The sequence below is a fragment of the Falco biarmicus genome, assembly GCF_023638135.1.
Source record: "Falco biarmicus isolate bFalBia1 chromosome 5 unlocalized genomic scaffold, bFalBia1.pri SUPER_5_unloc_1, whole genome shotgun sequence".
Classification (NCBI taxonomy): Eukaryota; Metazoa; Chordata; class Aves; order Falconiformes; family Falconidae; genus Falco; species Falco biarmicus.
The window spans coordinates 1-25,241 of record NW_026611655.1 but is presented as its reverse complement, the minus strand read 5'-3'; the positions used below and the strand labels follow the sequence as shown (position 1 = coordinate 25,241).

The 25,241-nt window shown below is 66.2% G+C and overlaps 3 protein-coding genes across 3 annotated transcripts; 1 reads left to right on the top strand and 2 right to left on the bottom strand.

The window, feature by feature from the left end:
- The first annotated feature begins 3,417 nt into the window (after window positions 1-3,417).
- On the top strand, window positions 3,418-12,070 carry GRIN2D (glutamate ionotropic receptor NMDA type subunit 2D). Its single transcript, XM_056325840.1, has 14 exons — window positions 3,418-3,828; window positions 4,274-4,866; window positions 4,936-5,050; window positions 5,340-5,551; window positions 5,641-5,809; window positions 6,357-6,510; window positions 6,828-6,953; window positions 7,317-7,546; window positions 7,834-7,994; window positions 8,608-8,795; window positions 9,268-9,500; window positions 9,695-9,789; window positions 9,852-10,931; window positions 11,515-12,070. The coding sequence occupies exons 1-14, from the start codon at window positions 3,418-3,420 to the stop codon at window positions 11,516-11,518; spliced, it is 3,771 nt and encodes a 1,256-aa protein (XP_056181815.1). The 3' UTR covers window positions 11,519-12,070.
- Window positions 12,071-12,422: 352 nt separating this feature from the next.
- LOC130143192 (potassium voltage-gated channel subfamily C member 1-like) lies at window positions 12,423-21,906 on the bottom strand. Its single transcript, XM_056325841.1, is given in 5 exon segments — window positions 12,423-14,462; window positions 16,110-16,310; window positions 16,989-17,928; window positions 21,295-21,660; window positions 21,662-21,906. Coding segments are annotated over 5 exon segments (1,776 nt in total). The 5' UTR covers window positions 21,809-21,906; the 3' UTR covers window positions 12,423-14,340.
- A 1,122-nt stretch (window positions 21,907-23,028) lies between these two features.
- Window positions 23,029-25,200, bottom strand: LOC130143190 (cathepsin D-like). Its single transcript, XM_056325839.1, has 4 exons — window positions 25,018-25,200; window positions 24,154-24,322; window positions 23,810-23,908; window positions 23,029-23,250 (listed from the first exon to the last, which is right to left on the bottom strand). Exons 1-4 carry the CDS (start codon window positions 25,121-25,123, stop codon window positions 23,088-23,090), a joined length of 537 nt encoding a protein of 178 aa, XP_056181814.1. The 5' UTR covers window positions 25,124-25,200; the 3' UTR covers window positions 23,029-23,087.
- Between the last annotated feature and the right edge of the window lie 41 nt (window positions 25,201-25,241).

Genomic DNA, 25,241 nt, shown 5'->3' with positions numbered 1-25,241 from the left:
GAGCCGTTAAGGGGGGTCTTCGGTGCTCAGGGGGGTCCTGGATCCTTTGGGGTGGGGGGTGGGAGGCTTGAGGGGCTCCCAGATGCTTCTAAGGGGGTCCCTGGGGTGTTGCCCCCCCCCTCACCCTCCTTCCCTCCCCCTAGGTTCAGCCACCTCTGCTTCGGCCCCCCCAAACCCCCGCACCCCCCACCCCTACCCCTGCCTGTTTTTGCCTGTTCATTCCCCACCCACATCCCTCTGCTCCCCCCGCCCCCAAATCCGTGTGTCCCCTGTGTCCCCAAACCCTCCTGTGTTGTCTCCCCGTGTCCCCAAACCCTCCTGTGACCCCCTCCCCGTGTCCCCAAACCTTCCTGTGTCCCCCCCCCCCCGTGTCCTCTCCCCCCCACACAGCCGAGATGAGGCAGAGCCCCTCGGAGTGGAGCTCAGGCCAGGTAGGACCCTGGGGACACAGCGGGGGGGGACACACTCAGTGTCACCGGGGAGCAGGGGACACGGGGGGGACACACGATGTCACTGGGGAGTGGGGGACACAGGGGGGACACAGCTGGCATCACCAGAGGGGGGGGACACTGGCTTGTCACCCACTATGCTGGGTTTTCCCCCCCCCGCCACCACAGGGATGGTGACAGGGGTTTGTCCCCTGCCGTGACGGTGATGTGATTGTCACCCCCGCTACACTGGGGACAGTGATGGGGTGTGTCACCCCCTCTTACAGGGACGGTGACACCGGCTTGTCCCCCTGCTGCTGCGGGGACGGTGACAGGGTTTTGTCCCCTGCTGTTGTGGGGACAATGTCGCAGGTTTGTTCCTGCCGTTACGGGGATGATGACAGGGGATTGTCACCTGCTGTCACAGGCTTGTCCCCCTGACTGTTATGGGGACAGTGACATGGGCTTGTCACCCACTGTCACGGGTTTGTCCCCCCACTGTTATGGGGACAGTGACATGGGCTTGTCCTCGCTGTTATGGGTTTGTCACCCCACTGCTTTTGGGGACGGTGACAGGGGGTTGTCACCCACTGTTACAGGAATGGTGACACAGGTTTGTCCCCGCTGTTTTGGGGACAGGGAGTTGTCCCCCACTGTTATGGCTTTGTCACCTGCTGGTACAGGGGTGATGACACAGGTTTGTCCCCCCACCGTTATCAGGACAATGACACGGGTTTGTCACCTGCTGTCACAGAGTTGTCATCCCACTGTCATGGGGATGGTGACACAGGTTTGTCCCTGCTGTTACGGGTTTGTCACCCCGCTGTTACAGGAGTGGTGACATGGGTTTGTCCCCGCTGTTTTGGGGACAGGAGTTCGTCCCCCACCATTATGGGTTTGTCACCTGCTGTCACAGGGATGGTGACACAGCCTTGTCCCCGCTGTTATGGGGACGGTGACAAGGGTTTGTCCCCCCACCGCGACGGGTACAGTGACAGGTTTGTCCCCCCACTATCACGGGGATGGTGACACAGCCTTCTCCCTGCTGTTGTGGGGATGGTGACACAGGCTTGTCACTCGCCATCACAGGGACAGTGACAAGGTGTTGTCCCCTGCTACTGCAGCTTCATCCCTGCTATTTGGGGGACAGTGACGGGGTTTGTGTCCCCCCCAGGTGACAACAGGCAGGGACAGGCTCAAGGTCACTGCCGGGGGGGCTGGGCACAGGACCCCAGTGTCCAGGTCACCCCCCCTCCCCGCTGGCTGTTGGAGCGCAGGGGGAACATCGCTGGGGGTGACCCACGTGTGTCCCCCCCGGTGGGGGTGGCTGCCTGTCCGGCTGTGCAGGCGGCTGCCGTCTGCCTGGCCCCGCGGGGCGGCTGCGTCAGCTGGTGTCTGGCAGCCTGTCCCTGCCTGCGCTGCCCGTCCTGTGCGTCCTGCCTGCACTGCCCATCCTGCCTGCCCTGCCTGTACTGTCTGTCCTACCTGCATCGTGTGTCCTGCCTTCCTCGCCTGCACCCGCCCCCCGTACCGTGTGTCCTGCTTGCCTTGACTGTGCCCCCACCCCGACTGCACCGTATGTTCTGCCCGCCCTGCCTGTACTGTCTGTCCTGCCCGCCCTGCGTGTACTGTCTGTCCTGCCCGCCCTGCCTGTACTGTCTGTCCTACCCGCCCTGCCTGGCCCCTGCCATCCCCCGCCGCCTGTCCCTCCACCACCACCACACCAGCCCGCCTGCGCCTGCTGCCGCCTGTGCCCCGCCTGCCTCTGCCTGTTGCTCTGCCCACCGCTGCCTGTTGCTTTGTCTGCCCGTGCTTGTCACTGCTGTCACTCGTCCTTCACGTCTGCCTGTGACCCCCTCAAGTGCCTGGCCGTCATCCCCACCAGTGGCTGTGGCACTGCCAGGAGATCGGGGGGGGGGGGGGGGGCAGGGGGGCAGTAGGGGGAGGCATGTGCTGGCGTGTCAGAGCATGTGCTGGCGTGTCAGAGTGTGTCCCCATGTCCTGGCGTGTCCTGACAGCCTGGCACAGTCTCAGTGGGGGCAGGGATGCATCTGCGAGGCTACTGGGAGGCAGTGGGAAGATACTGGGAGGCTAATGGGAGGCAGTGGGGTGTTACTGGGAGGTGCTGGGAGCATATTGGGAGGATATTAGGATGCAGTGGGAGGATAATGGGAGGATACAGGGAGGCACTGGGAAGATACTGAGAGGATAACGGAAGACAGTGGGAGGTTACTGGGAGGCACTGCGAGGATACTGGTAGCACTGGGGGGGCACCAGTTCCCCTCTGCCTGACTGTCTCCCAGTGTGGGGGTGTTACTGGTGGGCACCACTCCCACCCATTCCCCCCCAACTTCACCCTCTCCTGGTGCTGGTTGTTACTGGGAGACACTGGTGGGCATCCCTCCCACCAGTTCCCCCTACCTGGCCCTCTCCTGGTGCTGTGGGAATACTGGGTGTTACTGGTGGGCACCTCTCCCACCAGCTCCCCCTCTCCTGCTGCTGGGGTGTTACTGGTGGGCACCACTCCTATCAGTTCTACCCCACCTGACCCTGTCTCAGTGCTGGGGTGTTACTGGCGGGTACTGGTGGGCTCTGCTCCCACCAGTTCCCCCCACCTGGCCCTCTCCCAGTGCTGGGGTGTTACTGGGGGGTACTGGTGGGCACCACTCCTACCAGTTCTACCTCACCTGACCCTGTCTCAGTGCTGGGGTGTTACTGGCGGGTACTGGTGGGCTCTGCTCCCACCAGTTCCCCCCACCTGGCCCTCTCCCAGTGCTGGGGTGTTACTGGTGGGCTCTGCTGCCACCAGTTCCCCCCCATCTGACCCTCTCCTGGTCTTGGGGCAGTACTGGGGGGAACTGGGGGGCTCGACTCCCACCAGTTCCCCCCCACCTGACCCTGCCCTGCTGTGGGGTGTTACTGTGGGTACTGGTGGGCACCTGTCCCACCAGCCCTCCCCTTGCCCCCTGCAGGGCGCAGCAGCAGCGCGATGAGCCCCCGGGTCCCCGCCCCTGCCAGCAGGATGCTCTTCGCCCTGGCCTTGGCCTGTGCCAGCCCCTTCCTGGAGCCGCGGCCGGAGGGGAGCCAGCGGGCGCTGAACGTGGCCGTCATCCTGAGCGGGGCGTCCTACGGCCCCGCCGGGCCGCGCCTGGCTCCCGCCGCCTTCCGCAACTTCTCCTTGGAGGTGAACCCAGTGGGGGTGGTGCTGAACGACACCAATCCCCGGAGCCTCATCGTGCGCCTCTGCGATGTCCTCTCCTCCCTGCGCATTCACGGCGTTGTCTTCGAGGACGACACGCGCTCCGAGGCCGTGGCTCAGATCCTTGACTTCATCTCCGCCCAGACCTCTGTGCCCATCATTGGCATCAACGGCGGCTCTGCCATCGTCCTCACACCCAAGGTGGGGCCACTGGGTGCGGGCTGGGGGCACCCCACAGGCCCTGGCCACATCCAGGGGCACCCAACCATCCCCCAACTCCAACCACGCCCAGCTGTCCCCAACCACATCCAGGATCACCCAGCTGCCCCCAGCCGTGCCATCCCAAACCCCAACCATGCCCAGGGTCACCCAGCTGCCCCCAACCCATTCCCAGCCATGCCCAGGGTCACCCAGCTGTCCCCAAACCAACCCCAACCACGCCCAGGGTCGCCCAACTGTCCCCAAACCAACCCCAACCATGCCCAGGGTCACCCAACTGTCCCCAACCCCACTGTGCCCAACCCCAACCATGCTCAGGGTCACCCAGCTGTTCCCAACCCCATCTAGAGTGACCCAGCTGCCCCCAAACCCAACTGTCCCCAGCCCCCACCAGATCCAGGGTCACCCACTCTCCCCTCCCCCACAGGAGAAGGGCTCCACCTTCCTCCAGCTGGGCTCCTCCACAGAGCAGCAGCTGCAGGTGATCTTTGAGGTGCTGGAGGAGTACGACTGGACGGCCTTCGCTGTCGTCACCACCCTCTTCCCCGGCTACGAGGACTTCGTGGACTATGTGGAGGTCTTGACCGACAGCAGCTTTATCGGCTGGGAGCACCGTGGTGTCCTCACCCTCAACCTGACCGACGATCCCGAGGGGACGCGGCTGCGCCGGCAGCTGCGTGAGGTCAGCGCCCAAATCCGCCTCCTCTACTGCTCACGGGAGGAAGCCGAGGCCATCTTCCGAGCGGCGCGGGAGGCCGGTTTAGCTGGCCCCGGGTACATCTGGTTCGTGGTTGGCACCAACCTGGGGGGAAGCGACCAACTGCCGGAGCATCTCCCCGCCGGCTTGTTTGCGGTGCTGTCGGCTGGTTGGCGGGACGACCTCCAGCACCGGGTGCACAACGGCGTGGCTATCGTGGCCAAGGGCGCCGAGGCCTTGCTCCGCGACTACGGCTTCATCCCGGAGTTCAACAATGACTGCCGGGCCCCCAACGTCACCCAGATCAATGACAACCTCCACCGGTGAGCACAGCGGCGCCGTCACCCGTGGCTGGGGGAGGTGACAGCCCTGTGACCTCATTGTGTCCCCAGGTACTTCATGAACATCACCTGGGGACAGAAAGATTTCTCCTTTAATGAGGATGGCTACCTTGTTAACCCCTCGCTGGTTGTCATCTCCCTCAACAAGGAGCGCAGCTGGGAGGTGGTGAGTGTCCCCTCCGCCACGGCCATCACCCAGGGTGTCCAGCTGTGCCTCACTGTGTTTGTCACGCTGGTCATGGTGACATCTAGCTCCTCTCGGCCACGCGGTGTCCCCCAGAGACTGCAGTACTATCTGGTGTTCACTGCCTCTCCCCGTCACGGTGTCACACTGCCTTGTCATGACACGTCAGGGTGACACCTTCCTCCGGCTGTTCCCCACCTGGTGACCCCGTGATTGTTCCCAGCGGTGACATCAGTCTGAGGTGCCACCCACTGCCGGTGTCCTCCCACAGGTGGGTAGCTGGGAACACCGGATCTTACGGATGAAATACCCCGTTTGGTCCCGTTATGGGAAATTCCTTCAACCGGTGGATGATGACCAGCACCTGACGGTGGCCACGCTGGAGGAGCGGCCCTTTGTCATCGTGGAGAACATTGACCCTGCCACCGGCACCTGCATCCGCGACTCTGTCCCCTGCCGCAAGCAGCTCAACCGCACCGCCAGGTGCGTGCTGCCTCCCCTGGCAGGGTCCCCACCACCTGGGGGGGTCCCCAGCGCCTCGGGGGGGTCCCCACCTGCCACTGTCCCCACAGCCCCTCAGCTGAGCCAGCGCTCTTCGAGAAGAAGTGCTGCAAGGGCTTCTGCATCGACATTCTCAAGCGCCTGGCCCGCACCGTCGGCTTCACCTACGACCTCTACCTGGTCACCAACGGCAAGCACGGCAAGAAGATCGACGGCGTCTGGAACGGCATGGTGGGGGAGGTGAGACCCCCGCCCCACACCCCACAACATGGGGGGCTCAGGGAGAGGCCCCTTTCTCACCCAGGGGGAGTCAGGGGAGAGCCCTCACAAAACCTGGGGGGGCTCAGGGGTTTGGGGACAGCCCCCCCTCCCCCCTCAGGGCAGTCAGGGTGAGCCCCAGCCCCAGCCCCACCCCCACCCGTGGGGAAGTCAGGGAGGGGGAGAGCAAGAGCCCCACCCTTGGTGTGCCCAGGGGTTTGGGGAGAGCCCCCTACCCCAGCTGCTGGGGGGGGGGGGGGGGGGCAGGGCCCATGCTATACTGCACAAGCCCTGCCCCCTTCATCAACGGCCATGCCTTCCCCGTGGCTCCTCCCACTCGGGCCCTTCCCGCGGATGGCCACGCCCCTCCCCACCTCCCACCCATTTGCTGTCCTGCCCCGCCCCATCCCTGCCTTGTCATTGGCTCTTCACTTCGCCCCACCCCTGCTAGCCAACCCCTCCCCCCCATCCCCGCCCCTCGGGCCCCGCCCTGACAGCCGAGCCACCCGGTCTCTGGCCCCTCCTCCAGGTGTTTTACCGCAGGGCCGACATGGCCATCGGCTCGTTAACCATTAACGAGGAGCGCTCGGAGATCATCGATTTCTCGGTCCCATTCGTGGAGACGGGCATCAGCGTCATGGTGTCCCGCAGCAACGGCACCGTCTCCCCTTCTGCCTTCCTGGGTACGCGCCGGCGGGCGACGGCACAGGCAGGAGTGAATGCTGGCGCAGGTGGACTCCAGAGCAGGCAGATGTTGGCGCAGGCAGATGTTGGTGCAGGCAGTTGTTGGCGCAGGCAGATATTGGTGCAGGCAGATGTTGGCACAGGCAGATGCCAGAGCAGGCAGATGTTGGCGCAGACAGATATTGGTGCAGGCAGATGTTCGCGCCGGCAGATGTTGGTGCAGGCAGATGTTGGTGCAGGTGGACACCAGCACAGGCAGCCAGGGAGGCTGGGAACCCCCCAGCAGCCTCTGGGTGACAGCGTGTCCCCCCTGCAGAGCCCTACAGCCCTGCTGTCTGGGTGATGATGTTTGTCATGTGCCTCACGGTGGTGGCCGTCACTGTCTTCATCTTCGAGTACTTCAGCCCCGTGGGCTACAACCGCAGCTTGGCCACCGGGCAGCGTGAGTGACAGCGTGGTGTCACTGGAGGGGCAGGGGGGGGGCAGGGGGGACACATGCACAGGGTGACACCGTCCCTGTTCCCATCCCATCCCCAGGGTAACCCTGTCCCCATCCCAATGGTGACCCCAGGGTGACACTGTCCCTGTCCCCACACTGTCCCAGTGGTGATGGTGTCCCCATCCCCATAGTGACTCCACCCCCATCCCCAGCGTGATGCTGTCTCCATCCCCACATTGTCCCTGGAGTGACAGTGTCCCCATCCCCACAGTGACCCTGGGGTGATGCTATCCCTGTCCCCATGCTGTCCCCATCCCCATGGTGATTGCATTCCTATCTCCGGGGTGATGCTGTGCCCGTCCCCAGGCACGGGCGGCTCCAAGTTCACCATCGGCAAGTCCATCTGGCTGCTGTGGGCCCTGGTCTTCAACAACTCGGTGCCGGTGGAGAACCCCAAAGGCACCACCAGCAAGATCATGGTGCTGGTCTGGGCCTTCTTCGCCGTCATCTTCCTTGCCAGCTACACTGCCAACCTGGCTGCCTTCATGATCCAGGAGGAGTACGTCGACACCGTCTCGGGCCTCAGCGACCGCAAGGTACCACACCGCGTGCAGTGTGACCCCCTGCACAGCCCCCAGCGCAACACGTGGCTACGGGCACGGGGGGGCTGGGGTGGGTGCAGGGGGGGTTGGGCGGGTTCAGGGGGCGACAGGGAGGCCTGCGAGTGTTCATGGCGGGGGCAGGGGTGGTGGTGTCTGGGGGGCACCAGGGGAGGGGGTTGGTGCTGGGGGATGGTGGTTGTCTGGAGGGTTGGGAGATGGGGGTGTCGGGGGGTGTCTTGGGGGGGTGGGTGCCCGCGGGCAGGCGGTGACGGCCGGGGCAGTTCCAGCGCCCGCAGGAGCAGTACCCCCCACTGAAGTTCGGGACGGTGCCCAATGGCAGCACGGAGAAGAACATCCGCAGCAACTACCCCGACATGCACAGCTACATGGTCAAGTACAACCAGCGCGGCGTGGAGGACGCGCTGCACCACCTCAAGACCGGGTCAGCGGGGGGTGGGGGCTGGGGGGGGTGGAGGGGCTGGGGAGTGGGAGGGGCTGGGGAGTGGGAGGGGCCAGGGGGCTTCAGGGGGGCCTGGGGAAGGAGAGGGGCCTAAAGGATGAGGGAGGCTGTGGGAAGGGGCGGTGCTTAGGGGCTGTGGGCAGGGTTTAGGGGTGGTGGGTGGGGGTAGGGGACTGTGGGTGGGGCTTGTGGGCTGTGGGCGGGGCGTGTGGGTGTGGCTATGGGGGCTGTGGGCGGGATTTAAGGGCTGTGGGTGGGGATATGGGGGCTGAGGATGGGGCTTGTGGGCTGTGGGTGGGGCTTGTGGTTCAGGCTGTAGAGCTGTGGGTGGGGCTTGTGGCTGTGGGTGGGGTTTAGGGGTTGTGGGTGGGGTCATGGGGGCTGTGGGTGGAGTTTGTGTGTTGTGGGCAGGGCTTGTGGCTGTAGGCGGGGCTATGGCAGCCATGGGCGGGGTTAGCATGTTGTGGGCGGGGTGTGGGGCTGTGGGTGGGGTGCAGGGATGTGGGCGGGGCTATGAGGGCTGTGGGCAGGGTGTGGGGTTATGGGCGGGGCTTATGCGCCCCTGTGGGTGGGGCTGATGGGCAGGGCCGTGCAGGAAGCTGGATGCCTTCATCTACGATGCCGCGGTGCTGAACTACATGGCGCGCAAGGAGGAGGGCTGCAAGCTGGTCACCATCGGCTCAGGCAAGGTCTTCGCCTCCACTGGCTACGGCATCGCCCTGCAGCGCGGCTCCCGCTGGAAGCGCCCTGTCGACCTGGCCCTGCTCCAGCTGCTGGGCGACGGTGCGCAGGGTCCTGAGGGGGTTGTGGGGTGTTGTGGGGGGGTCTGCAGGTGTCAGGGCGTGTGCGGCACCATGCTGCATTGGCCCCACACCCCCCCCGAGGTGACCCCCAAACACCTGTGATGACCCTCCAATCACCTGAGGTGACCCCCCAACCCTCTAAGCTGACCCCCAACCCTACAAGGTGTCCCCACCCCTCCTGAAGTGAACCCTTAAGCCCACAAGATGACCCCTAACCCCCTGAGGTGCCCCCCTAACCCAAGACGACCCTCAAGCCCCCCAAGGTGAGCCCCAACCCTACAAAATGACCCCTCGACCCCCCAAGGTGCCCTCCTAACCCAAGGTGACCCTGAGCTGATCCCCCAACCCTACAAGGTGGCCCTTCCCAACCCCCTGAGGTGCCACCCCAGCCCCCTGAGGTGCTCCCCCTGAGGCATCCCACCCAGTGGGGTGATGTGGTGGGTCCCCCACAGACGAGATCGAGATGCTGGAGCGGCTGTGGCTGTCAGGGATCTGCCACCAGGAGAAGCTGGAGGTGATGAGCAGCAAGCTGGACATTGACAACATGGCGGGTGTCTTCTACATGCTGCTGGTGGCCATGGGGCTCAGCCTGCTGGTCTTCGCCTGGGAGCACCTGGTTCACTGGCGGCTGCGCCACTGCCTGGGGCCACCGGGCCGCCTGCGCTGCCTGCTGGCCTTCAGCAGGGTGAGGGGCTGGAGGGGGGTGGGGACAATGGGGCTGGGAAGGCTGGGGAGGCATGGGGACATGGGGGGGGACACAGGGACGGGAGGGGCAGGTGGGGCCGTGGTGACCCGGGCCTGGGGCCAGGAAGGGGGCACGGGGACACACCCCCACCCCCCACCCCCGGTGCCACCGTGTCCCCTCTGTCCCCCCCACAGGGCATGTACAGCTGCTGCAGCGCCGAGGAGCCCCCACCGCCGCAGACCCTCCGCCCGCCCTGCCCCCCCCCGACCCCCCCCGCGCTGCCCACCCCCCCGCCCCCCCGCGACCACCGCCGCCCCCCCCCCGAGCGCTGGCGCCCCCCCCGCACCCCCCCGCCACGGCGCGGCCCCCCCGACGCCTTCCACCGCTTCTACGGCCCCATCGAGCCGCAGGGGCTGGGCCGGGGGGGGCCCTGCCCCCGCACCCCCCCCCGCACGCCCCCCGCGTACTACCCCCCAGCGGGGGGGGGGCACGACGCCCTGCCCCCCCCCTGGCCGCGCCGCTCGCTGCGGGGGCTCTACGAGAGCCTGGGGGGGCCGCGGGACGGGGGGGGAGCGGCCGCGGACCCCCCCTTCGGCTACGCGCGCTTGGCCTACGAGGACGAGCGGAGCCCCCCCCCCAGCGCCCCCCCCCGCGAGCGGCCCCGCCGCCCCCCCCGCGGCGGGGGGGACCCCGAGGCGCAGCCCCTCCTGCGGCCGCCCCCCCCCCCGCGGGCACCTCTGCCGAGGGCACCCCCCCTTCTCCCCCGCCCCCCCGCTGTACCCCGAGCTCTCCGACTCGGAGTCGGACGGCTGCGACCCCCCGCCGGCCCCGGGCCCCCCCCCCAACCCGCCGCCCCCCGCCGCGCCCCCTCCCTGCTGGTGCACCCCCCCCGCCTACTTCTGCAGCCTCCCGGGCAGGGAGCGCGGCCCCCCCCCGCGCTGCTGGTCGGCCGAGAAGCTGGGGGGGCCCTGGGGGGGCTACGGGGGGGCGTACGGGGGGGGGTGGGGCAGCCTGGAGCTGCTGGGGGCCCCCCCCGGCTTCCCCCCCCCGCCCCCCCGCTGCCGCAGCTGCTCGGCCGAGCGGCTGCGCGACTGGGAGGGGGGGGGGGGCGCGCTGGGGACCCCCCCCCGGCTACGCGGCCTGGGCGGGGGGGCCCTGGGGGGGGTTCTGGGGGGCGCCCCCCCCCTCCCCGCCGCCACGGCCCCCCCTGCGCCGGCCGCCGGCCGCCCCCCGCCTCCCGCAGCCTGGAGGACTTGAGCGCCTGGGGGGGGGCGGCAGGCTGGGGGGGGCCCTGGGGGGGGCCCTGGGGGTGGGCGCCCCCCCCCCCCGCCGCGGCCCCTCTCCCCCCACCGCGGCTGTGGGGGGCGGGGCGGGGCGGAGCCGCTCGGCGCGCGCCGGGGCTCTGCCCACTTCTCCAGCCTGGAATCCGAGGTATGACGGGGGGGGGGAGGGGAGGGGGGGCGGAGAGGGGTCCCTCGGCGACAGGGACACGGGGGGTGGTGGGAAGGGCCGGGGGTGGCACCGGCCACGTCACGGTGACACCGGTGGTGACAAGGCCAGGTGACAGCAAGGCCAGGTGACATGGACAGGCCACTGCCGCTTGAGTGGCACCTGGGTGACACCGGCCAGGAGAAGGACAGGTTGTGGTGGCACCTGGGCGAGACACCGGTGGGGACAAGGACAGGTCCCTACAGCCTCATGGTGACACCAGCGAGGACACAGACGGGTGACAGCAAGGACAGGCCACCACAGCTGCTGGTGACACCTGGGGACACTGGCAAGGAGGAAGACAGGGCCACACAGCCCAATGGTGACACCGGCAAGGATGAGGACGCAGTTTGTCCCTGAAGTGCCACCATCGCCATAAGCCGCGTCACCCCGGCCCTGGGGCGGGAGGGGGACACTGCAGCCGTCCCTGAGGGTGTCCCTGAGGGTGACACCGAGGCCACCAGCATAGCCCCAGGGGACAAGGCCGGGGCTGCCGGTCCCCACGGGTGACACCACGTCCCCGCAGGTGACGCCGCCACCACGGAGGACACACCCTGTCCCTGAGAGTGACACTGTGACCCCCAACAACCCCCGGAGAACGACACGGCGTCACCCCTTCCCCCCAGGCACCACCAAGACCAGAGTGGGGTTGGGGGGGTTGGGGACACTGTTGTCCCCCCCAGCTCTGTGGGGGATGGGCTGGTACCCATCGCCCCCTTGTCCCCGGGGTGGCTGCCCCTCCCCCACCCTGTGCTGCTGACGAGTTTTTAATTAAACCCGGACATTTTGGGGGAGCGGGGGGGGGAATGAAACTGTGTGTGACCGTGGCCACTGTGGCTACCGCAGCCACCGTGACTGTGATCCCGGGGCCACCCGCCCTGCGCCCCTCCCCCCCACCCCGTGTCCCCTCCTGCCCATCACTCCCGCCCCCATCCCCAGTGCTGTCACCCTCCTGCCCGTCACCCCCTCATGTCCCACCCCCCCACGTGTGTATCCCTCATGTCCCCAACACCCTGTGGGCCCACCCCTTACCCCTCCCCCTGCTCCAGCACCTCTGAAATAAACGGCTTTTCTATTCCTGCTCACAACCGCGGCCTGGGGGGGGGGGGGGGCACCTCGGAGTGGGAGGGGCGCCCAGGGGTGGGAAGGGCACCCTGAGGGTCTGGGGGGTGGGTCCCCGGCACTTAGGCACACCCCACCCATAGCTGCAGGGTGCCAGAGTGGGGACTCTAGTGTCGGGTGGGGGCAGGACCCCCCCAGTGGGCCACAGGCACACACCCCCCCGCCCCATTTTAAGGCCACTTCCACCTCGTTTGGTCACTTTATTGTCGCAGCTCAGTAAGTTCCATAAAGACCCGCGTGAAAAAATAGCTCTGAGCCCCTCCCCGCTGGGCCCCCGTCCCGCCCCGCCCCCCCGGGAGCCCCCCCTTTTGGCACAGCCCCGCCCCCCCCTTCCTGAGTCAGACACCCCCCCCAAAATGGGGGGCACACCCCCCCCCCCCAAAAATAACCCGAGATAAATGGGGAGGGGGGATTGCACCAATCCCGGGGGTGGGGTAATAAATTATTCATGAGGAGTTAAGAAATAGTAATTAAGGGGAGGGGGAGCTCATTACAGCGCAGCCCAGGGGGGAGGGGCTGGAGACACCCCCCCCCCCCCCAAAAAAGCACGAGGCAACAGGCCCCCCCCCCCAAACATGCAGCAAATTGGGGAGGGGGGGGGAAGGTTGGGGAACGGTCAGGGAGCAATTAGTCCTCATTAGCATATCATTTGCATAGGAGTCATTGCATAAGGCTCCCGCCACGCTGGGGTGGGGGTGGGGCCCCCCAAGCCCGTGGGCTGCATTGCATAGAGGCCACAGGGCCGAGGGAGGCCCCCGGGGAGGGGGGGTGGTAGGGTGGGGGGGAGAGATCAGGCCCGGGTGAATTCAGGGGGGTTTGGAGTCGGTTGTTTTTTGCATATAATGATAAATATGGGTGGTACGGACATGCAGACATGCTGGGGGGGGGGGCACCGGGGGGGCCCCACCCCCAAACTGCCCCCCCCCAGGGGCCCCCCAGCAGGGGGAGTGGCTCTGGGGGGGTCCCGGCCCCCCCCAGTGGGGCCAGGGCCTGTTGGGAGGGCTCCGGCCTAGTGCCATAACCATGGAAACGCAGCCTGGCCTGGCAGTGGGGCCAGGCCTGGTGCTGTTGCTGCGGAAATGCAGCCTGGCCTCCTGGCCTCGCACTTGGGCCAGGCCTAGTCCCGTTGCCATGGAAACGCAGCCTGGCCTCACACTGGGGGCTCTGGCCTGGTGCTGTTACCATGGAAACGCAGCTTGGCCTAGTCCCATCACCACAGGAACACAGCCTGGCCTCACAGTAGGGCTCTGGCCTAGTCCCATTACTGTGGAAACGCAGCCTGGCCTCTCAGTGGAGGCACCAGCCTAGCCCTGTTGCCATGGAAACGCAGCCTGGCCTCGCAGTGGAGGCACCGGCCTAGTCCCATTGCCATGGAAACGCAGCCTGGCCTTGCAGTAGAGCGAGGCCTAGCCCCATTGCTATGGAAACACATCCTGGCCTCGCAGTGGAGGCACCGGCCTAGTCCCATTGCCATGGAAATGCAGCCTGGCCTTGCAGTAGAGCGAGGCCTAGCCCCATTGCTATGGAAACACATCCTGGCCTCGCAATGGAGGCACCGGCCTAGCCCCGTTGCCATGGAAACACAGCCTGGCCTCACATTGGGGCCAGGCCCCCTGCTGATGCCCCCCACCCCGGGGTGCCAGCGCCACCATCAGGGGGACATGGGGGACACCCGGGCGGTGGCCCTACCTCCACCGTGGTCCTCGGCCATCGAGTGTCCGGCAGCTCCAGTTATTGCTTGCAGGGGTGGGGAGCCCGGGTGGGGGCAGGGGGAGACACACAGAGACAGAAGGGGGACATGGGGGGGACACAGACGACAGTTTGGGGGGGTGGGGGGCTCCCCAAGTCCTGAGTGATCATGGCGGGGGGTAGGGAGCAGGGACCCCCAAAGATGGGGGGGTCCGGCTCCAAAATTGAGGGGAGGGGACACTCTAGAAAGTGCAGTGCAGCCAGGCGGGGTGACAGGGGGGAGGGACACCCCCCCACCCTCTTTCACAGTCTTTTAGGGGACCCCCCCATTTTGAAGGGATCCAGTCAATTTTTTTTTGGGGGGGGGGGAGGGGGTGTCCCTACAGCCACCATTTTGAGCCTCCCCTCAGCCCCACTGCCACTGATTATTTTTACCGTTTTGCCCCATTCTCTGCCCAAATCCCCGCTGCAGGGGGGGTGTGTAGGGGCAGGAAAAGGGGGTGTTGGGGTGGGGAGGAGGGGTCTCCCCCCCACCACCACTTTAAAGGATGGAGGGGATGGGGGAACGGGGGCGCCGAGGAGGGCCAGGGGAGCCGAAGGGGGGCGCAGCTGGCGCCACCCGCACCCCTGTGATGCTGTTGAGGCTCCGCGACTTCTCGTAGCCTTTGGGGAGACAGAAATTTGGGGGGGGGGGTGTCAGTATCCCCAAATCCCTTCTCAGGGACCCCCCAAAACCCCCCCAACCCCCCTCCCTTCCCAGGGCTCACTAAACCCTCCCCTAAGGAAAGCGGACCCCCCAAAAATTTGCCCCCTCCCCCCAAAGTTGTACAGATCCCCCCCCCAAGGGGTTTAGGACCCTTCCCAGGAGTTGGGGACACCCCCCCACCCCCCCCAAAGGGTTTTAGGACCCTTCCCAGGACCTGGGGATCACCCCCCAAGTGTTTAGGACCCCTCACCCAGGGAAATGGGGACCCTCCCCAAAAGATGGGGGCTCCCCCTCAGGAATACAGGACACCCTCCCTTAAAATGTGGGAGCCCCCAGGAGCTGGGAGCACCCCCGAGGCTTGGGGGACCCCCCAAGGGGCATTGGGGGGCGAGTGGGAAGCATGGAGGGAGGGGGGCACCCAGGCTTTTGGGGACCCCCTGCCAAGTTGGGGGGGGTCCCAGGAATCCGGGTACCCCCCCTGCCCCCCCAAAACGCCAGAGGGGACCCGGTGGGGGGGTGAAGCAGCGCCGTGCGGGGGGATGGGGGGGGATGCGCATGCGCAGGCTGTGCGAAGTGGGCGTGGCCAGGGGACCCTCCCCCCCCCCAGCTGACCTGCGGCGCCGTCTGAGGTCTCAGGCGGTGACGAGCGCTGGGGACAGAAGGGGACAGGGGACAGGGTCACGCGGGGACAGGGACCCTCGTGTGGGGGGACACACACCCTCCTACCCTCCTACAGGGACCCGCGGGGGGCGGGGACCCTCATGTGGGCCAGGACCCTTACACCACGATAGTGGCCCTTGCACTGGGACAGGGACCCTTGCCCTTACACGAGGATGGAGACCCTCGCACCAGGACAAGGACCCCGGCACGAGGACAAGGACCCCCACATGAGGACAGGGACCTTCACCCTTGCACAAGGACAGGGACCCCTGCACGGGGACAGAGCCCCCCCCAGTTACACAAGGATGGGGACCCTCCCACGGGAGACACCCCTTCGCACAGGGACCTGCCCCCTCGCACGAGGACGGGCCGCCCCCACCCCCAGCCAGCCCCGCTGCTTGCACGCGCGTGTGCAAGGAGCACCCAGAGCCCCCCAGCGCCGGGGGGTCTGTGCAAGCTGTGCTCCCCCCACCCCCTCCCCAGTTCTCCCAGTTCAGGGCAGGGGCAAGCACCCACCTGCTCCCACAGCGGCGTCTGGGGGATGGGAGGGGGGCATGCGGCAGGGGGACAGGGCGGGATGGGATGCCCTGGGGGGACTCTGGGACCCCCAGAGGGGGCAGGGTGGGACCCCAAAGGGTATTGGGGCACCCTTTGAGGGGGGGACCCTGCCAGGGTGCCCCCAGGGGGGGCTGTGGGTGCCCTGGGTGGGGGACTGGGGTGCCCTTTGAGGGGAGGGGGGACACCCCAGGAGGTGTCAGGGTGCCCCCAGGGGGCACACAGGGGACAGTGGGTGCCCTGGGGGGACCATGAGGACCCCAGGAGTGCCCTGGGGGGTGGATGCCCCCCCAGGGGCTATCGAGGTGCCCATGGGGGGGCTGTGGGGACCCCAAGGTTATGTGTGTGAGGGTGTGTGTGTGCTCGTTGTGGGGGGTTGCAGCACCCACCTTTCCGGAGAGGCCCCTCAGGGGGGGGCGCGTAGTCAGGGCCCAGCAGAAAACAGGCTCGGTCACGGCCGCAGCGTTCCCGGCCCCCTCCGGCTGTTGCGGGGGGCCCCCCCCGCTCCTCGGGGGACAGGGGCTGGTCGATGGGGGGGCAGTCCTCCTGCGCCAGTGCCGCGCGCCCTGCTTCCCCGTTGGGGCGGGCCTCTGCAGGAGGGGGCACCCATCAGGGGGGGCACCCACACACTGGGACTCTGTGGCTGGGTGCCCCCCCATAAAAGCCCCCCCTTGGTTTTGGGGTGCTGCGTGTTGGGCTGAACCCCCCCCCCCCATATAAGGCTGAACCCCTCCCTCAGTTTTGGGGTGCAACATATGGGGCAGAACCCCCCACTCTGTGGGGATGAGCACCCCTCCCAGGAACAACCGCCCCCATGCACGCTTCTGGGGTGCCACATATGGTGTTAACCCCCCCAAAACCGCTACCCCCCACTCCAAAATACAGCCCCCACAAATACACCCCCCAAAAAAATACACCCACCACCCCCAAAATAGCAGCCCCTCAAAAATACCCCCAAAATGCACCAATCTCCCCAAAATACCCCCCAAATACATGCCCCCAATACCCCGTCCAAACCCACCCCCAGATATGCCCCCAAAACACCCCGCAAAAATAAATATATAAAACAAACTAAAATATAAAAAAATCCATAAAAAATAAAAAACATATAAAAAATAAACTCCCAAAATACACATTCCTCCAGAAATATCCCCCCAAAATACACCCCTGAAATACCCCCCCCCAAAATATACACCAGGCTCCCCCAAAACACAACACCCACTCTACCCCGTGCCCCCCACCCCCCCCAGCATCAGGGTGCCGCTCACCAGCCCGGTTGATCTCCACCACCTCCTCCTGCGCCAGGGGACAGGCCGGGGGTCTGCGGGGGGGCAGGGGGCTGCCAGGTGGGTTCTGGGGTGCAACGGGTGGTCCGTAGCCGGGTGATCCCGGCTGGGGGGGTCTGGGAATATGTTTGTTTTTTTTCTTGGGTAATTTCTGCTTGGCCATGGCCAAGGAGTAGTACATGCCGAAGTTGTTCACAATGACGGGGACGGGCATGGCGATGGTGAGGACCCCCGCCAGGGCGCACAGAGCCCCCACCAGCATCCCTGACCAGGTCATGGGGTACATGTCGCCGTAGCCCAGTGTGGTCATGGTGACCACAGCCCACCAAAAGCCAATGGGGATGTTCTTGAAGTAGGTGTGCCGGCTGCCCGTCACGTCATCGGGGTCAGCGCCGATGCGCTCGGCGTAGTAGATCATGGTGGCAAAGATCAGCACCCCCAGCGCCAGGAAGATGACGAGGAGCAGGAACTCGTTGGTGCTGGCACGCAGCGTGTGGCCCAGCACCCGCAGCCCCACGAAGTGGCGCGTCAGTTTGAAAATGCGCAGGATGCGGACGAAGCGCACGACACGCAGGAAGCCCAGGACATCTTTGGCAGCCTTGGAGGAGAGGCCACGCAGTCCCACCTCCAGGTAGAAGGCCACGAAATCGATGATGTTTAAGCTACTCTTGACGAAGTCTCGTTTATCCGGGCAGAAGCTGACACGCATGAGGAACTCGAAGGTGAACCAGACGACGCAGGTGCCCTCCACATAGGTGAGGAAGGGCTCAGTCTCCACCTCCACCGCCACCTGCGTCCCCGTCCCGTTGCCCGTCAGCACCGTCTCCGTCTTGTTGATCACCCGGTTGAAAGCCTCATGCGTCTCCAGGCAGAAGGTGGTGATGGAGATGAGGATGAAGAAGAGGGAGGCGAAGGCGACGTACTGTGAGGGCAGGGGGAGACGGGGGGGTGAGGGGGGGGGAATGTGGGCACACAGGTTCCTGACTGCTCCCCCCCCCCCCCTTTATCCTGAACCCCCCCAGACTAACACAGAGGACCCAGATGTCCAGGCTCCTGACCCACCCCCAATACCCTGAACCCCTATATAATCACTCCCATATATTGATAGGAAGACCCAGGTGCCCGGGTTCCTGACCACCCCCCAGCCCTGACTCTGATATCCTGAACCCCCCCTGACTAACACAGAAGACCCAGGTATCCAGGCTCATGATCCCCACCCCCCACCCCCACCCCCCCCCAACACCCTGAACCCTTATATAATCCTGAACCCCCTATATAATCACTCCCATATATTGATAGGGAGACTCAGGCGTCTGGGCTTGTGATCCCCCTGGTTTGCTGAATCCCCAGACTAATATAGGGGACCCCAGGCATCTGGACTTCTGCCCCTCACCCCCAAATACCTGAGCCCCTATATAATCACTCCCGTATATTGATAGGGAGACCCAGGTGTCTGGGCTTGTGACCCGCCCCCCCCCGCAACCCGTTTCACTGAACCCCCCCAGACTAATATAGGGGACCCCAGGCATCTGGGCTTCTGACCCCCCTCCCCCCCCCCCCCCCAATACCCTGAGCCCCTATGTAATCACTCCCATATGTTGATAGGGAGACCCAGGTGCCCGGGTTCCTGATCGCCCCCCACGCCCTGACTCTGATATCCTGAACCCCCCCAGAGTAACACAGAGGACCCAGGTGTCTGGGCTCGTGAATCCCCGCCCCCCCCCCCGCCCCCCAAACCCCTATATAATCACTCCCATATATTGATAGGGAGACCCAAGTGTCCGGGCTCGTGACCCCCCCAGTCACTGACCCCCATAGACTAATATACGGGACCCAGGCATCCAGGATTCTGACACTGCCGCCCCCCCCAATTCACTGACCCCTTTTATATTGATGGAAGGACCCAGGCATTCAGGCTTGTGACACCCCACCCCAATTCACTGAGACCCCATATAATCATGGGGGAACACTGGGGGTCCAGGCGCTTGACCTTCCCCCGCCAGTCACCAACCCCCATATTTTAAGGGAGGGGATCCAGGGGTCCAGGCACCCAACCCCCCGCAGTGACTGAGCCCCCATATATTGAGGGAGGGGGTAGGCACAGGGACATGGGGGTGACAGCGGACACAGTGGGGGGCACAGGGGGTACACAGGGGACACGCAGGCCTGGCTGGGGGGCCACAGGGACATGGAGGGGTACACAGGGAGGCAGGGGGACATGGTGAGGGGCACAGGAGACATGAAGGCCAGGCTGGGGGGAGTGTACAGGGACATGGGGGGTGGACGGGGGACGTGGGGGGGAGGTATAGGTCAGGCTGAGGGGGTTCGGGGACATAGGGGGATACCGGGACACACACACACAGGGGATGGGGGGTTGGGGACACGGCAGGAGGGGACAGGACAATATGTAGGCCAGGTGGGGGTGGGGGATTTGGGGACATGGGAAGGGGGGCAGATGACACTGGGGACGTGAGGGGGGATATAGGCCAGGTTTGGGGGGGCCAGGACACGGGGAGGGGGACAGGGGGGGACCCAGGGGACAGGAGGGATGTAGGCCAGGCTGAGGGGGGGTTGGGGACACAGCAGGGGGGGGATGTAGGCCACACGGGGGGGTGAGCGAAGGGGGGGGGACCCGGGGTGGGGGGAGGGGGATGTAGGACAGGCCGGGGGGGGAGGGGGCACCGCAGTGCGGTCCCGCTTCCCCCCCCCGCCCCCCCCAGGCCCCGCTGCGGCAGGATCAGGGCCAGTGCCTGTGGGGGGGGGGGGACAGGGGACATCGGGGAGGACAGGGGACGTTGGGGGGTGACCACACACTGCGGGGGGGGAGCACAGCACCCCCTTCCCTGTCCCCAGATGGCCCCATGTCCCCTCGTCACCCCCTGTGCCACCCTCCGGCGTCCCCTCATGGACCCCCCCCCGGTGTCCCCTATCCCTTCAGAGCTCCCCCACCATGTCCCCGCAGTGTCCCCAGCGCCACCCCCAACCATGCCCCCCCCCCGTCCCGTCCCGCAGTGTCTCCGACCCTCAGAGCTCTGCGGTTCCTCCTCATGGGTCCTCACAGCCCCCCCCCCAGCCTCCCCAGATACCCCCTGAACCCACCACCTCAGAGGCCCCCAAAATCACCTCATCCTTTCAGAGCCCCCTCAAGACCCCTCAGACACCCCTAATCCCCCTCGCAGACACTCAAGAACCCCTCAGAGCCCCCCACAAACCCCCTCAGATTTCCCCAACCCCCCTCACAGACCCTCCAGATCCCCTCAGAGCCCCCTAAATCTCACAGTCCCTCTAGATCCCCTCAGACTGCACTAAACCCCATCAGATCCCCAAAACTTCCTCGCAGATCCTCCAGATCCCCTCAGACTGCCCTAAACTCCTTCAAGAGCCCATAAATCTCCTCACAGACCCTCCAGATCCCCTCAGACTGTCCTACACTCCCTCAGAGCCCCCGAAACACCCTCACAAACCCTCCAGATCGCCTCAGGCACTCCTAAACCCTGTCAGGTCCCCAAATCGCCTCACAGACCCTCGAGATCCCCTCAGAGCCCCCAGATCTCCTCACAGACCCTCCAGATCTCCTCACATCCCCCTCTAGCCCCTCAGAGCCCCTAAATCTCATCACAGACCCTCTGGAACCCCTCAGAGCCCCCTCAAAGTCCCCAAACCTCCTCACAGACCCTCCGGATCCCCTCAGACTGTCCTACACCCCCTCAGAGCCCTCGAAACCCCCTCACAAACCCTCCAGATGGCCTCAGGCCCTTCTAAGCCCCCTCAGAGCCCTCGAAACCCCCTCACAAACCCTCCAGATGGCCTCAGGCCCTTCTAAGCCCCCTTAGAGCCCCTAAATCTCCTCACAGGCCCTCCAGATCTCCTCAGAGCCCCTAAATCTCCTCACAGGCCCTCCAGATCTCCTCAGAGCCCCTAAATCTCCTCACAGGCCCTCCAGATCTCCTCAGAGCCCCTAAATCTCCTCACAGGCCCTCCAGATCTCCTCAGAGCCCCTAAATCTCCTCACAGGCCCTCCAGATCTCCTCAGAGCCCCTAAATCTCCTCACAGGCCCTCCAGATCTCCTCAGAGCCCCTAAATCTCCTCACAGGCCCTCCAGATCTCCTCAGAGCCCCTAAATCTCCTCACAGGCCCTCCAGATCTCCTCAGAGCCCCTACTCTCACAGACCCTCTAGATGCCCTCAGACCGTCCTACACCCCCTCAGAGCCCCCGAATCCCCCGCGCAAACCCCTCTGGCTTCGCTTGCCCCCATCCCCTTTCCCAGACCCCCCGAAGCCCCTTACCCTTGCCATCCTGGAGGAGTAGGGGTCCTCGAACAGGGCCCAGAGCTTGGGCCGCCAACGCCGCCACCAGCCGGCCGGCCGGCCCTCCTCCAAGCACAGCCGCTTGGGCTCGGCCGGCTCCGGCGGCCGCGGCCCCTCGGGACTCTCGAAGCTGTCCAGAGCCTCCTCCGCGTCCCGGTGCTGCCGGTAGTTCATCCAGCAGCAGGCTTCCACGTCCGTCTCATCGATCCCCCAGAAAGCCAGCTCTTCCTCGAAAAGGGGCCCGCAAACATCAGCCGGGCAGTGCAGCTTCCCGGTTCGGTAGTAATTCAGGACATAAGCGAAAACGGCCGGGTGGCGGTCGAAGAAAAACTCCCCCCGCCGAGGGGTCGTAGTCGAAGCGGGCGGCGGCTCCCGGCTCGGCCAGGCCGGCCAGGCGGGTGCCAGGGAGCGTCTGCAGGGTGCTGCGGTAGGTTTCGTGCCGCACACCGCCCACGTTGATCACCACTTTATCGCGTTCTGCTTGCCAACCCATCGCGATAAGCCTGAGAGTCGCGGCCGGCAGCTACCGACCGCCGCCGCCGGGCTGAGAGAGCGGAGCGGCGGCTGCCGCATCCCGCCCTGCCGCCGGGGCCGCCGCTCTGCGCAGGCGCGGGACGCGCGCGGGGGCACGCCCACCGCGGGGAGACCACGCCCACCAAAGCAAGATAAGGGCGGCCGTGAGGCGAGGCCACGCCCACCGAAGCGAGATAACGGCGACGAGATGAAGCTCCGCCCACCGTGAAGTGAGGCCACGCCCACCGAAGGGAGATAACGACGGCTGAGGTGAAGCACCGCCCACCTTGAAGTGAGGACACGCCCACCGAAGAGTTAACGGCGGTTGTGAGGTGAAGTACCCCCACCGAAGCAAGGTAACGGCGGCTGAGATGAAGCCCCGCCCACTGTTAACACTCCGCCCACATGACACTTAGGCACCGCCTCCACGAGCTGAGGCCCCGCCATGCAGCAGGGAGCAGGAGGGTCTGGGAATTACTGGGAGGAAGCAGGAGGGACTAGGGGTTACTGGGGGCACTGGGAAGGACAGGTCAAAGAGCTATGAGGGCTACTGGGGGGGTCTGGGGGCTATTGGAGAGGAACTGGGGGGTACTGGGAGGTACTGGAGCTCAGGGAGGGGGGGGCGCAGTCTCTTGGGGTCCCCCCCAGGGAGCAGCCGGGACCCAGAGCCCCCAAACCAGCATCTTTATTGGAGCTCCCCTGGCAGGGAACCCAGGCCTCGGGCATGGGGGTGTCATTTGGGGGGTCCCAAGTGTCTGTGGTGGTCCATGAGGGGTACCAGGTCCCCAGGGGAGGTCCCTAAGGGGACCCAGGCCTCCAGGGGCATCACTTGGGGTCCCAGGCCTCCGGGGGGGGTGTCATTTGGGGGTCCCAGGTGTCTGTGGTGGTCCGTAAGCGGTTCCAGGTCCCCAGGGAGGTTCCCTTGGGGGTCTCAAGTGTCCATGGTGGTCCCTAAGGGGACCCAGGCCCCTGGGAGGAGTCACTTGGGGGTCCCAGGCCTCCAGGGGGGCATCATTTGGGGGTCCCAGGTGTCTGCAGTGGTTTGTAAGTGGTCTCAGGCGTCTGGGGGGGTCCCTTGGGGGGTCCCAGGTCTCCAGGGGGGGTCCCTTAGGGGTCCCAGGTGTCCACGGTGGTCCACGAGGGGTCCTAGGTTCCCAGGGGGGGGGTCCAGGCATCTGGGGGGGGGTCCTTTGGGGGGTCCCTGATGGTCCATGAGGGGTCCCAGGTCCCCGGGGGGGGGTCCCTTGGGGGTCCAGGGGTCACTTGCTGGGTGCCAGCCCGACGCGGTTGTGGTCGCGGTCGAAGGTGACGTAGTAGCGCGCCAGGAAAACGTCCCCCAGGATCCAGAGCGGCCCCGCGGGCCGGGGCACATCCAGTGCCATGAACCCGCTGACGCAGGTGGGGGGACCCCCACTGCGACACCTGGGGACAGCAGCGGGTGTGGGAACAGAGGGGGGGACATGGGGACAGGGGGATGTGGGGTCAGGGGGGGACATGGGGACAAGGGACAGGGGCAGGGATGGGGACAAGGGGACATGAGGATGGCACTGGGGACATGGGGACAGGGAAGGGGACATGGGACGGGGCAGGGATGGGGATGGGGACATGGGGACGGCACTGGGGACATGGGCACAGGGATGGGGACAGGGACACGGGGATGGCACTGGGGACATGGGCACAGGATTGGGGACGTGGGACAGGGCAGGGATGGGGACGGTATTGGGGTCATGGGGACAGGGATGGGGACGCGGACATGGGGATGGCACTGGGGACAGGGATAGGACATGGAGACAGGGAGGGGGGCAGGGGGGCAGCAATGGGGACGGGGACCCAGCTCAGAGGGGAAACAGATGGGGACAGGGATGGGGGTGGGGACATGGGACAGCGGGGACAGGGGGATCAGGGGGTGATGAGGACACACAGGGGTGATGGGGGACATGGGGGGGACGGCGCCGGGGACAGGGGGACACAGGGGTCTCACCTGGAGCACATAGTGCTGGGGGCTGAGGGGGAACTCACGCCCCTGCAGGACGAAGGTGACGTTGGGCAGAGACGGGACCTTGTCACAGTCCAGCATGTACTGGGCGGGGGGGGGAAGCGGCATGAGGACCCCAGCGGCCGGGCCAGGGACCCCCTACCCCCAAACAGGGGTCCCAGGGGTCCTGAAGCCCCCTCTCCCCCTGAAAAAGGGGTCCCAGGCATCTAGGCGCCACCCACCCATGGGTCCCAGGGGTCCAGGTGCCCCCCCCACCCCCAAACAGGGGACCCAGGGGTCTGGGTGCCTCCCCCCGCCCCCCACAAGCGGGGAGCTGGGCGCAGACCCACCTGCCCCCCCAGGGCGGGGAGTGCCCCCCAGGGCGCGGTGCAGCACCTCCATCTCCTTGCTGGGGCCGGTGATGAGGGACGTCCCCCGTGTCCACGATGGCCTCGCAGCCCCCCCGGCACAGGGGGGGGTCCCGGCACCCCCAGGCTCCCCGGGCTCCCCACTGACACCCTGCAGGGCAGGGGTCAGGGGGGCACTTGAGGGGGGGATGGGGCAGGTAGAAGGGCTGGGGGGGGCAGTTAGGGGTCCTATGGGGCAGTTAGGGGATGGGGGGGCATTAAGGGTCCTATGGGGGAGTTAGGGGGCTGGGGGGGGGGCAGTTAGGGTGGTCCTATTGGGGGTGTTAGGGGACTGGGGGGGCAGTTAGGGGTCCTATGGGTCAGCTGGGGGGGGCTTTTAGGGGGCTTGGGGGGCAGTTAGAAGTCAGAGGGGCACTTTGGGGGTCCTGTGTGGCAGTTAAGGGAGTTGGGGGTAGTTTGGGGGTCCGTGGGGGGCTTGGGGGGGTCCGTGGGGATATGGGGAGTCCAGGGGGTTGGGGGGGATTTGGGGGTCCAGGGGGGGGCTTGGGGGGGTCAGGGGGATATGGGGAGTCTGGGGGGGGTTGGGGGGAGTCAGAAGGTTTTGGGGGGGTCAAGTGGGATTTAGGGGTCCAGGGGGAGCTTGGGGGGGTCAGGGGGGATATGGGGAGTCCGGGGGGGTTGGGGGGGGGTCAGAGGGGATTTGGGGAGTCCTGGGGAGGGTCAGGGGGGATTTGGAGTTCCATGGGGGGTTTGGGGGAGTCAGAGGGGATTTGGGGGTCCATGGGGGAGTTGAGGGGGTCAAGAGGATTTGGGATCCTGGGGGGGGGGGGCTGGGGGGGCTCTCACCTGTCCATGTGCAGCTGCCAGTAGCTTTGGCGGGAGACGGGGATGTAGTGGAGGGGTCCCTCGAACTGTCCCTCGTCGATGCCCCCCAGGAGCAGCTCCCCCCCATCGCCTTCCGAGGCCCCGCTGCGCCCCACAGTCAGGCTGGGGGCCAGGAGGGCCATGGGGGGCCGGGGGAGGTGTCCCAGGGGAGTCTGGGGGGAATCTGGGGGTCCTGGGGGCTTTTA